Here is a 12,838-nt window from a genome sequence, read left to right as displayed (position 1 = left end):
AATACCTGTCAAAGTAATGACACCGCTCCATTCGCAGGAAATTCAAACACACTCCTTGGTGATAATTGTTTTAAATTGTTTGTTTTTTTGTTCATATATTTTTTTAACTCATGGACAGAGAAAAATTAGCTATTCCGTTGTTATTAATTATCATTTTATCAGATTATTCATTAAAAAAATGTTTTTTTCTAATTTTTGAATTTTGAATATTTTACACTACGATGAACATTGATGGGAACCAAACACATCAACGGTTACCTACACCAGAACATAATAAAAACGTTTTCTACGTTTGACAAAAAAAATCAGAGAAAACGTCGGAGTTTTTTATTCTTTTACAGCAAGAATTGAACATATTGGTGATTCTTACGTTTATATACCAAACATATCGAAGAAAAACCGTAAGTGCTGTTCTCGTGTTCTGCTAACTGAAAACCATTATACAGACACTATCTCTACGTTTAGAATTGACCCTCTGGATTGTCGCACCAAGGTAAGCGAAATCCACTTTAGATATTCGTATGAGGGTTCTTAATTACGTTTAATACGAAAAATTACCATCAAAAACAAATAGTTCTGAGCATAAGCGAGAAACAAACCTGATAAACAAGTGCAACGGCAGTGGTTTTGTTTACAAATCAATGGTAATGAATATTTTTAGATTTGCTACAAAACTCTGGATAAGTTGGCACTCACGCCAATATGACAGAACTTACCTTACAGAAACAAGAATGTCATCAAAACAGTAGTAAAAAACATTTTGTGTTAACTTGAAAGACAAATATTTTCTTTCTTTTACTTAAAATTGCAGAGTTTTCCAACTTTTGAGCTGATTAAAATTGAGTTTCTACAAACCATATTTGTTCCTCCTTAACTTATAAATTTATCAACCGCCAAAAATTTTTATTTAAGTTTTTCAAATTGGCCTTTGGAGATGCAGAAAAAGCCGTATTAAGTTCATTATTTTCCAAAAGTATTGTTCACTGTTGACTTGAGAAAATATTGAATAACATTCTTTTTGTACTAAATCTCGGGCCTTCAACCGAGTTCATTTTCTAATGATGAAATGGTAACGTTGACGAACAATTCAATTGTTCCTCAAACGAAATATTTGGTTGTGTATCCCTTAAATTAAATGGGCAAAACTTACTGTTAGAATTTCGATCAAACTATAGTCTAAACTTAGTGAGAATTAGAAAGAAAGTTTGACTTACCAGATTAGAAAGACAAGCAATTTGATTTTGATCAAAGAAATTATATAAATGAATCGTCAAGAAATGGTGCTGAGAATCAATATTCGGTTCAAATTGGTGAATCTAGATAACTATTATTAGAGTTAGATTAGTTGATGTAAAATCTTCCCAGCATGTATTAAATGATGATGATATCTCCGGAAGTGTGAATGAATTCTTAGAAAAGTGCAAATGCATTCCATTTATGGTTCCCTTTGCGACTGATTTGCAGAAGCAAACCATATTGGGTAACCCTTGCGACCCCCACTATAAATCACGGTGCTAAGATTAGTTTTGTATCTTGACTTTTTCACACTGATAATGGGTATATATACAGCTGATTTTTGAGTCCTTTTTCATCCCCAAATTCAAATCACCATCTTGATCTTATAATCAGATCTCTCCTGTAAATCTCTAAATTCTACTGTAAAATATCATTTTGTTATTCTCTCATTTTTGAGAAATTAATTCTTTTACTTAGTTAAAAACGCTTTTTATTCCGCTTGCGAAAGTCCATAACCCAACACTTACGAAATCAGTTCCGGCTTGTAATGCAGTCAAGACAAGGAATCGCACAAAAGTCCGATCAACAATGAATTTTGACGCTTTTTAAAACCCAGTTAATTTGTGAACAATCAATTGGTTAAAAGATTCGCTTTAGATCTTTTTGATTCCAATAAAGCTGTAACACAAAAGGCAGGAGTTCAAAACTAGAGTACGGAAGAAGGCAAAGTAGCTCAAAAACTCTTATGCAATATAACTAGGCATAATTTGAATAATTTTGCAAAAAGCAGATATAAATATAAAAAAATTGGGTCGAGAAAAAAGTTACATTAGATGTTTCAGGAGAACTTAACATTTTTTTTACGAATAATCCTAATAAATGTGTTCTTATTTGTTGATAGAAATTTTCATTTGGCAAAGAAAAGCAATTAGATGGTCTGAAGTCAGGTTTCTAGTCATTTGCAACGAAACATAGCATGCCATTCTGTAATTGAGAAGTGAACGCACTTGTGAAATACTTTCTTTCACTTTTCGATCAGAAGATCATTTGAATTTGGACTGCTGATTGCATTGTTGACAGTGCAGTTAGTTTGGTTTTCAAGAGTAATAATAGGACTTTCTTCTATAGTGCCCAAAAGAACCGCCAGATATTTTGAATGGCTGATTGCTGTGTAGTTGATCAGTAGAGGAAGAAGTTTCTTTGGAACACTCTTAAATTTTATAGGCATTTATTACTCGGGCCATTTTTTAAGATGCTAAACTTCAGACTGAAAATGTGAGAATTCATTTCTCAATAATCTATTATCTAGGGTTTATTAAACATCTTTCGGACACAAAACATAATTCATTCAGAAGCATTCGGGCAAAAATTAAGCTTTTAATTTACATAGTTTCCCCATTTTCTCTACACAACTGCCACAAATTCAGCACATTCTTACACAGGTTTTGACGCTTCAGCTGTAGTTTTGCAGAAGAGCATCCACTTTTTCCAATGCGCCTCTTGTCCATATTAAGTGCAATTTTGTCCTTTTTTAGTAAAACTTTGGTTTTGGCTATTTTTCTGTTCGTAACAAAACTCGAAACTTGTAAGCATTTTTTGTTGGATTTTTTTTACATGTTCATCACATCTAGTGCACTTTTTTGCATCTTTTGCAGCCATAGGACATATTCAACACTTTTATCACTTTTTTCCCAAATTTCCACACATAAATAAAACACTTTCGGCACTTTCAGAACAAATATTGCACGTCATCAACACTTTTTTGCAACAATTCAGCTCTTTCAGAACTTATCTTTCATATTTTCAACACATTCTCTACACAATATCAGCTTTCTCTAACATAATTTCAGCACTTTTAGCACTTACCTTATAAATTCAACACGTACCGTGCACAATTTCATTTGTTTGACTTGACTAAACTGTCAATATTTTCAGGAATTTTCTACTTACAACCGCTGAGACCTCGACTCGGGCACTTTGGCCCGAAAAATCCTCCTTTTTTGCTCGTGGAACGTTGCCGGGGAAAATGTGGAAGAGAAAGCGGGACAACTTAGTAATCCTGACCTTTATTTCGCCATTAGTTTTTATTACACTATTCAGGTCTTCGTTTTAATAAAAATTACACACTTTCGACCATAGTTAAATTGAGAAATAGGGGTGTAACTTTCCTATTTTTATTTTTAGGGAAAATCTCACTAGAGTTCACTTGAATATTTATTCATTATAATTCAAGGGTTGCTCATAAATAAAACTTTATGATCGCTAAATCAAACATAATAGTTCAAGTCTAATTTTGATTAAATATGTTTTTTACAATTCAAAGAATTTGAATTGTATCGGGGCGCTGTCTTTTTACGACTCGAAGAGGAGTATTGGAGAAGTCCTTTATTTTAATCAATTTTATTCGAGCGAATTTTGAAGTGGGAAATGCAACACGTGAAAAAAATTGGAGTTATGTTGCTGCTGATCAAAATGAAGAGTGGAGCGAAAAGAGAGTGGTTTTTGTTCATAGCACTGTTTTTGAGAGAGCGAGAAGTTGAGGTGTGAAAAAAATTCTGTAAGCGAGTGAAATTTTTTGTTCACGTGCGGGATTTTAAAGCAGTTTTTTCCAATTTTTTTTGGTTAAGAGGTTTGGTTGTTATTTTTTTCTAGTTTTAGGCTGGTGTTGGTAGTGGTTTGAAGGGTTCTGGAAATTTATTTGAATTTTATGCTATTTCGGAGGTTTTTCATGTAAATTGCTGATTTTTGGGCTAATTTTTGCGTTTTTTTGTTTTGTTTTACTGCCTTAAATGGTTTAGTTTTTTGCAGTTTTTCGTTTTTTTTTCTGTTCTTTAGATAAATTTCTGATCCTATTATGACTTGCCTATTGTTTTTCGAGCACCTGGATACCCTATTGGCTGAAAAGAATTTTTTTTTGGAGTTTTGTGCTTTTGTAATATTAAAATTTTATTATTTTTTTCGAGTGTTTTAGTCAAAGTTGTTTGTAAGAGCTCATTTTTTAATGATTTGGTTTCAAATATTTTAAAAACTTCTCATAAGTGGTTTTAGTAGGCAATAGTTGTCTTGATGAACTAATGTTGACAGAGATAGTTATTTCGGGCTCTCAATTGATGACAAATTTTGATCAGATTTTTTATCATATTTTAATAGATTTGATTTTTTTAACTTTTTTTTATGGTTTTGTTTCAAGATACTCCTAAGGTAGTGGAGGCACGTTTTGTTTGATGAGTAGTTGGATGGCATTTAAATGGATTTCTACTTCGAGTCGTTTCCGGAATTCTTCCGGCTATGTTTTTTTTAAGATCTGTTCACGCATTTTCATGATTTTAGAAGTCAAATTGGAGTAGTGATTTTGGTCACGCCGAAACAGGAAATGGAGCGAAAAAGCGAGTGGTTCTGCGGCGTGTAAGTTTTTTGCTCTAATTTTAAAGTAGAGTGAGAGAACGGTGTTTGAACAAAAATTCGCTTTCTCGCTAGTGGTTTTTTTGTTCACATGCGGCAATTTCACTTTGGTTTTTATTGTTTTTTCGATTTTTTGGATCGGATTTTTTTCTAAATTGTTTTCCCAATTCACTCATGGTCCGTTCTAGGTCTAGTTTTTTGTTTAGTCAATGAAAATTCTTTGAATTGTACGTCAGGATTTGTCCTGCTATGTTTTTTATTTCAACAACCTTGAAAAGCTTACCTCAGCTCCTCACGGTGGACTACCTGCATGCTAACCAAAATTGGATGTTTGTTCACGTCCATGAACATATCCGTAATCTGCCAGAGGAAGCAGGAAGCAGACAAGATCGTGCATATGATCCAGAATATCTTCCGGTTGAAGTTTGAGAAGGATATCACTTTTGGAATGCCATGTGCCGAACAGTCGAGGAGCCAGGATCGCAGGATCCACAGGAACGAGAGCATCTCACGCGAGTCCACGTTTGGAACGGACTCACTACCAGAATCTGGAAATCATACCATATAGGGAATTATTCAATAACTCAACAAATCTCCGTTTTCTGGTTAAATAAAATGCCACACTAATTGAGAACTGGACTTTTGAAGAAACCGAAAAAGGCAATGAAAATACTTTTAGGTGGACGCAAGAAAAGATCAATTGTCTGCCGTACTGAGAGGATATTTGACCATGTAATTATGTGAGCTAATATGTCGAATTCTTAATCACGGCACGCAGAATTCATAATTCATTCCTGTATAGTTTTTTGTGATACACATTTTTGTGATATACGGCAACTTTTGTTTTGAATAGTACCCCTCATAGTTATTAGATAATATGCTTCCTTCCGTATGAAAGAAAAATTTGTCAACGAAATTTAAAGCTTTCTGAAATTTGGCTTCAAATTCTTTTGAAATTCTCTTAAATTATAGCTTGGATTGCTCTAAAAATAAACTCAGCTGTAGTTCATGTAGCTCAGATGAAAGCTAACTTTGCGAAAGTTCAAGTTCAGCGTCTTCCAAAGCGTTCAGTTTCAGGGCTACCAGTACATTTCTTATATAATTATGCGTTGACGCCTCAAATCGGACTCAAATTTTTTGAAAAAACTGATAGGTATGACTTTTACTCACGCTGATTGAGGTTCTGGCTTTTGCTGTCATTCTTCAAAGACTGAAACACCGTCTCTGATACCTGTTCACACCTTCCCCCTGATTTTTCCTGCTCCGGCTGCAAAACTGAAATTGCATTCCGGCGCAACGATTGTCTCAAAGCTTGGAACTCGACTAAAATCTCATCTTCGCTTTTGGCTGTCGGCCTCGAATTGATCACTGTAACTTTGTTAGTTTTAGCTTTGCGAGCAGCGAGTTTGCGGGCTCTACTGGCCTTCTCAGAATATTTCATCAGTTAAATATATACATATACGTAAAGAAAACTAAAAATTGAGAAATCAAAATAAGAACCGCGACTTTTTGTTAATTTCCTTAACTCGGCTCATCGTATCTCAGATATTATTCTCTGAAAAAGACGATTATTTCGTAATTTCAACGATCGATTGAATTAGGATGACAAGAGTTCTCACGATATGTTAGCCAATTGTTGGAAAATCTAAATAACGGTCCTTTTTAAAATCAAATACAAGTTAAAGCAAATTGCCGAAAATTTACGTTTTTTTTGTTTTTTTTTCAAGGTTTGAAAACTGACTGAATTTACTAAAGCAAATCAATCTATTTAGCATGAATTCATTTTTCCTTATTATTTATAGACCATTAATTTCTGCCAAATGGCACATTTCTTTTGTTTAATATTAATAACGATGAAAGATTTATATTGTTAACTTATCTCGCGTTAGCGTTGGTTATGGAAAAAATTGGATAGCTTAATAGTCTAATCACAGGTGATAAACTGGCTTTTGTTTCAGTCCATTCATAAGTAATGAGTAAAAAGTGCGTTATTTGCGAAATTTTTTTGATTATAGGTTCTATCTGTGCCTAACTCCGACAAAAACCAACTCCATTTCATTTAAATGAGTATTTACTAGCATTTACTAGCATATAGATAGACTTAAACCTCAAATTAAACCTCGAATTAAAGTAACCTCAACAAATATCTTGTTATCTTGAAATAGAGACGCTTGAAAGAAGATAACAAAAAGATCCCCTTATAATTAAGATGAAATGTTTTTAAATCAGGTTTTTTCCCCTTTTTTCTGGTTAAACAGTACCCAGATGATATCACATATGATTATGAAAGTCATTTACAAACCTCTGCCACTTTATTCACTCCCTTTTAATGATTATTTTTGTTTAGAGCATTTTCAGCATTTATTCTTTTTAGACTATTTTCTATAAAAACCCACCTCATAATAAATGTTGAAAACATATAGATTTTCTATAAAATTTGCAATAAATGCATTTGAGACGATTTAATCAGTTCAAGTATTAAAATCAATTTAGTCTGAAGTCAAAGGGTTTGATAAAGAAAAGTTTTTTTCCTCGTCCTTGCCTTTCCCGTTTTTATTATTAACTTTGCCTATAAGATCAAATTTTTATAAGTTCCTCTCATTTTAAGCTGCAAAAAATGGGGAAATGTTTCAATCTTCTGAGAAAAAATGAGCAAATATATACAAGAAAACTGCCATTTTTTACTTTTCCTATTAATTTACTGAGTTGAGTTTCTTTGAAAGCAATAATATGCGAAATTTATATTCAGGTTTTTTTACATATTGTGTTGATAAAAATTGTAGAGAAATGCAGTCCAACAAAAGGAACGTATTTTTGAAACTACCTTGGATTATCAGGAACAATCAACAGAGTACCGTGTTAAAATATAAACAAACTTTGATTTGTCTCATGAAATTTTTTCTGGCTGCTTTTGTCTACATTCGGTATTCGATATTTGACTGAATATCCCATATTCCGTCGATTCTAAAACAATTTACAATAAGCAGAACGTTCTTGGGTTGAAGGTTTTACTTTTTAGCGTCCGTTCCAATATCAAACTTTTTCCTTTAAACTTAAATTTGATTTTTTTTCCTGTCTCATTCTCAATTCGGAATAAATAATGATAATATTCCTTTACTTTGTTCGCTGATTCAAATAGTCGGCAATTCAGAAACCCTAATTGGCTCTCAAACACATTCTTCAAGTGGGGGAGAAACCAGTGTAAACGAAATTTTTCAAAAATTATTTGGTCTTCTCTTTTGATTGAAATTTTTTTTATTTCCTTCTCTAAATAAGAGCATCACAATTTTTCAATTGGATGCTGTTTCTGGCATAATAAACCTGAGAATTTTTTTCAAGGTGCCGTATATTTTTAAAAATTAATTTGTATTTTCAATGGTAAAAAAGGAAGTTATGTCTTTTTCTTGTCTTTTTCCTTGTAAAAATTTGGAGTCTATTTGATTTTTCGACCTCCTCGTTTTTAAAATTTGTTCTGTTTTGGTTCAATCTGGACACTGTTGAGTTAAACAAAAGGAAAAGCCCAACAGGAAAACAATAGCATTAAATGACATCCTCCCTTAAAAGCACCTCCCACCATCAATACTTTTCCTTTTACAACTCACCTTTCTCAGCCTGTAAAGAAATGTGCATTTTTTTATGAATTGCAAATGTGGTCTCAAGGGCTACAAAAAGATGTTTTTCTTTTGTCTCGTCGGGTCTGAACAGAAATGAAAATTTGACAGAAGAGAAAAGAGCCGGCCTGGCATACACACTCCCCCATTTTGAAAAATGCTTGAACAACAAATTCTTTTGATGTCGATATGTTGTTTTTCAAAAAAAGTTGTCCACAGGTTTTTTTTCGGGGTCAGAAGGTTAATTAAATGTTCAACAATATCTCAGTTGATTAGAGTCAGTCATTAGTGCAAAAATTAACGATATGTCTTTTTTTGCTCTATATTGCAATGCTCATTCCATTTTTAACCAGATTTTAATTCCTTTTCAAATTAAACAGTTTTATAATAAAAAGTTTAACAAGAGACCACAAATAAAAGGTCTCTAAAAAGAACAGGACTGAAAACTGAATAGAAATTGAAAAGTAATAAGTGCGCAATCGAAGAAAGTGTAGTGTTGGTTCATTACATTGAAACAGTTAATAGTCTTAGAAATGTGCGTGAACTTAAATGGAAAAACATGAGCAACATATCAGGTCACCGTAGATTTAAAAAGTCAAAACTTGTCAAAACAATTTACGTAACTGATGGCCTGAGACCACTCTTGACATTTTCGATGACATAATTCATTATCACGCAACTCAAATATATCCTCATATATTGATGAGGCCATTTGCATTTCAAGAGCCTTTTTAAGTTGTGCATGAATCGCAGCATTTAAAAGATTCAAAAACGGTCACATTTCATTTTCGTTTATCATGAATAAATATTTACATTCCTCTTTCGCTGCCATTTTAGGAGTAAATTTGAGAAGAAACTCTAAAAATATAGAAACAATTTTGTGTAATAGAATTTTAAATCCCAACATTCGAAGATCATGTTTTAATTCAAAGCCGTTCAATGACTTCAAAAAAAACCTGGAGTATAACACCCAGCGTCCGACGGCTATAAGTCAGGGTTCACAAACATCAAATCATAGGATAAATGGAGGTCAAACGGACGTCGACAGACATTTTGGATCGGTTCCCGATTTCTACAAAGGATCATCTGTATTCATTACTGGTGGTACTGGTAAGAAATTTGTCAAATCTCAAAAGCCATCAGCCGAAAAAATTAAACGGATCCGAAAAAATCTTAAGCAATCAACTTGAAAAAGCAGAAAAAGAAAGCTACTTGATCCACTTTTGTTTTCAGAAAATGAGATGACGAATTCAATTTTTCAATTTTTTGCAAAAATTGTCAAAGCTTTTTTAGTCAGACTACATAAATCTAAAAATTTAAAGGGGAAAACGAATTGTACAAAGCCTGAAAAGATATATTTAAATCACAATTGATCACGAATTGTAAATAATTTTATGCAGAATTATGCAAGAAAAACATGTTTGTAAATAATGATTGCATATTATAGAAACTATATTTCTAGAGCCCGCCACAAAATTTTAGGGATGGAACCAGTTGATTGATAAAACCAACAATCTGGAACTAGCCGAATTGATTTTTTTTACAAAAAGGATGAACTACACTTGGTGAAACTATTTCTAGGTGAAACTATTTGTATCGAAATATAATTAGCTGCGGTCAATTTTTCGCAAAAACGTTTTGTTAAAAAACCGACGAGGTAGTCTTAGAAAAAAGAATTAAAAAATTCAAAGGTTTCTTATAGTAGAAAATTAATGTAGATTCAATTCGAGTAGTACAAGAGATGCAGCAAAATTTATACAGCCTGTTCCTCTACAAAAAGATGGTAGTCTGTAACACCAAGCATTTGGAGTTTCTGAGAATAAATTTTTCAAAAGTAGCTTTCATTTTGTCTAAAAGCTTTTTAGTTTTAGTTTTCTGGTCGCTTCGTGGACAACAATGACCAAAGCTTACCCTTTTTCCCTTCTTTTCATCCTTCATCGCAGTGGAAAGTTATTCGATTAACCAAGGGCAACGGTTAGTTAAAATGCATGAATGCCGTCGCCCATTTTTATAGTTAAAGATAATCAATCTTCACGTTTTTGAGCTCATGATCTTTTTCAACTTCTGGAATCAACCTAGAAAGCTGTTGCTCTACTTTAGTTAATTATCATTTAGGACAATCCTCAAAATCTTAATCTTTCTCTCGAGCCAAGATCTCGGTGAATAACAGTGATAGTGATTGTGTATAATAGAGAGTTATGGTGTTGTCACTATTTTTAAGCTGGTTAAAGAAGCAGCTCTGAAAGTAGAAAATGGTCACGGAAACTTCAAACATTATTGCACCTCTTTCATTTGAATCACTGTTGTCCACACTCGCTAAGAATAATTTTCCTTACATAAAGATCCTGAAAAAGTTAATGTTTTCAATTGAAGTCACTTTTCAAAAGAGTTTAGCCCAACTAAACAGTACGCAAAATTTTTGCAAGCAATATAATCTGAAATTAAATTTTTCAGTCAAGTTTCTTGTACTCTTCAATTTGTTTTCAGATAAACTTCGACCAATTTTGGCGTTTCAATCAGATAATTTTTTTAAAATTAAAATTTACCCATGAAGATCAGGAGATAGAAGATTACATCAACTGCTCACAAATTTTTATCAAATTTTTTTGCAAATTTTTTTGTATCAATAACAAATTTTCTTTTTAAACATTTGCAGATGGTCTTTCTTTTTTTTCGAATGATGGTTTTTTATTTCAGATATATTTATTCAGAGTTTGAACTACATAACGCAGTAAAATATACAATCTGTTGACAAGGGAGACTACAGCGTCATTCAACTTAAAATCTTTCTCTTGGTTTTTAGTATTAGTATATTTATTTGACCAATTGAGGTATAAAATTTTCTCAACAGCTACGGGACTGGTCGTCAAGTCCTATAGAGTCTTGATTACGGGAAATTGCAAGAAATGTATCAGTACTGTATGAAAAGTCTGATTACAAAACTTTTATGTTTAGCAGATTTTGTATCAGTTCTCCAATCACCGCTTTTTTCAGTTATTTACTTTGCACTTTACAAGACTTGACAGTCGTGAATAAGGTCTTACCCTTTGTGTTCATAGTTGCTCGATTTCATTCAGATGAAAAAAGGGACAGACACCCATTTAAAATGGCCTGCCACCAAAAATCTTTTGGTATAAGGTAAAGAGCGGAAAACAGAGATCGCTTCATCAGATTTCACCATTAGAAAAAAAAACCAAAAAAAGTTAGCGCTGATCAGAAAAATAGAGAAATAGTTCTAATTAAATGTGTTTTGCATGTTGGGTTTCTAATGACACAATTTTTCCTTATTGATGGTCAACTTTACCTATGCTTACCATTCTGTGCTTATTTTGAATACCCGGGCTGACCACCCAGAGTATTTCAGTACTGAACCTGAGTATCTCCATATTATCTTGCAAAACCAGTACTGAAACAGCTTATTTACATCAAAAAATTGGTCATTATGCCCAGAAAAAAAACAGAACAACTATTCAGACTGTTCAGAGTAATTTCAGAGTAAAAACAGTGCATTGAAATTTTCGAAAATGTTGAAATATGGCGAGCATGTCAGAAAAGCATGCATGTGTGTTAATGTGTATGTGTGTGTGAATGTGTGTGTGAATGTGTGTGCATGTGCATGTGTGTGAATGTGTGTGCATGTGTGTGTGTGCATGCGTGTGTGGTGGGATATGCCTGAGTTGTGATGCAGAATGGTGTGGATATGCCTGTGGTGTGATGCAGAATGGTGTGGATATGCCTGTGGTGTGATGCAGAATGGTGTGATTATGCCTGTGGTGTGGTGCAGAATGGTGTGAATATGCCTGTGGTGTGATGCAGAATGGTGTGAATATGCCTGTGGTGTGATGCTGAATGGTGTGAATATGCCTGTGGTGTGATGCAGAATGGTGTGAATTTGCCTGTGGTGTGATGCAGAATGGTGTGAATATGCCTGTGGTGTGACCGACAATCATCGCTGAAACAGAATAAAAACAGTGTGTTTTAGGCTGACAATCAGAGCTGAGACAGGTTCAGAACAGAATGGTTTTAGGCTGACAGTAGGTATACAATAATGTTAATTAAACTGATAATTGTATGAAAATAGTAATGGACAGATCAGAATCAGGTTAAAAACAGAGTACCAATTTTACTCTGAAATATAGACTGATCAGTCTATATTATGACATGAACAGAATCTGCACAAGGGTAAAAATGTCTATATACAGTCTATGGATTTACACTGGTTCAGTGCTGGAATGCTCTGGATGGTCAGCCCGGGTAACTTAAACTATCCATTTTGTTTTGACCCTCTTCGGCACTTTTAAATGCTGATTTGCTAAACCAAGACATATATGCCAATGGAAAGCTATTTATCAATACTTGAACTCTGCCTGCTTTTTTCAAAAGTATTTTACGTTGGTCTCTTTTATAATTATCTATAACTTTTCAGAGCTAGAGTTTCTTTTTCAATGTTTTTTTGACAAAATGATGGAGTACACAATGTAAAACAGAGACAAAGGCAAACAAAATTAACCGAGCAAAATATAGATTTTGTTACGTAATACAAGAGAGGTTTTCAATTTCAAGACTAAACCAATTTTTATTTAGAAAGT

General features: G+C 33.2%; 2 protein-coding genes across 2 annotated transcripts in view; both read left to right on the top strand.

Annotated features, from left to right (window-relative positions):
* The window catches only part of LOC142343159 (pre-rRNA-processing protein TSR1 homolog), a 392,765-nt gene that overhangs the window by 128,201 nt on the left and 251,726 nt on the right, over positions 1-12,838 (top strand). The gene's annotated exons all lie outside the window — the stretch shown is intronic.
* LOC142351991 (fatty acyl-CoA reductase 1-like) overlaps positions 9,010-12,838 on the top strand; it is a 39,687-nt gene continuing 35,858 nt past the window's right edge. Inside the window, exon 1 of the mRNA XM_075404292.1 lies at positions 9,010-9,359. Within this exon, the coding sequence (XP_075260407.1) occupies positions 9,047-9,359 (313 nt within the window). The 5' untranslated portion in view covers positions 9,010-9,046. The remainder of the gene's footprint in view (positions 9,360-12,838) is intronic.

The sequence above is a fragment of the Convolutriloba macropyga genome, chromosome 1, assembly GCF_964194025.1.
Source record: "Convolutriloba macropyga chromosome 1, txConMacr16.3, whole genome shotgun sequence".
In the NCBI taxonomy this organism is placed as follows: Eukaryota; Metazoa; Xenacoelomorpha; order Acoela; family Convolutidae; genus Convolutriloba; species Convolutriloba macropyga.
The sequence above is the reverse complement of the archived record's forward strand: the minus strand, read 5'-3'. Positions and strand labels throughout refer to the sequence as shown.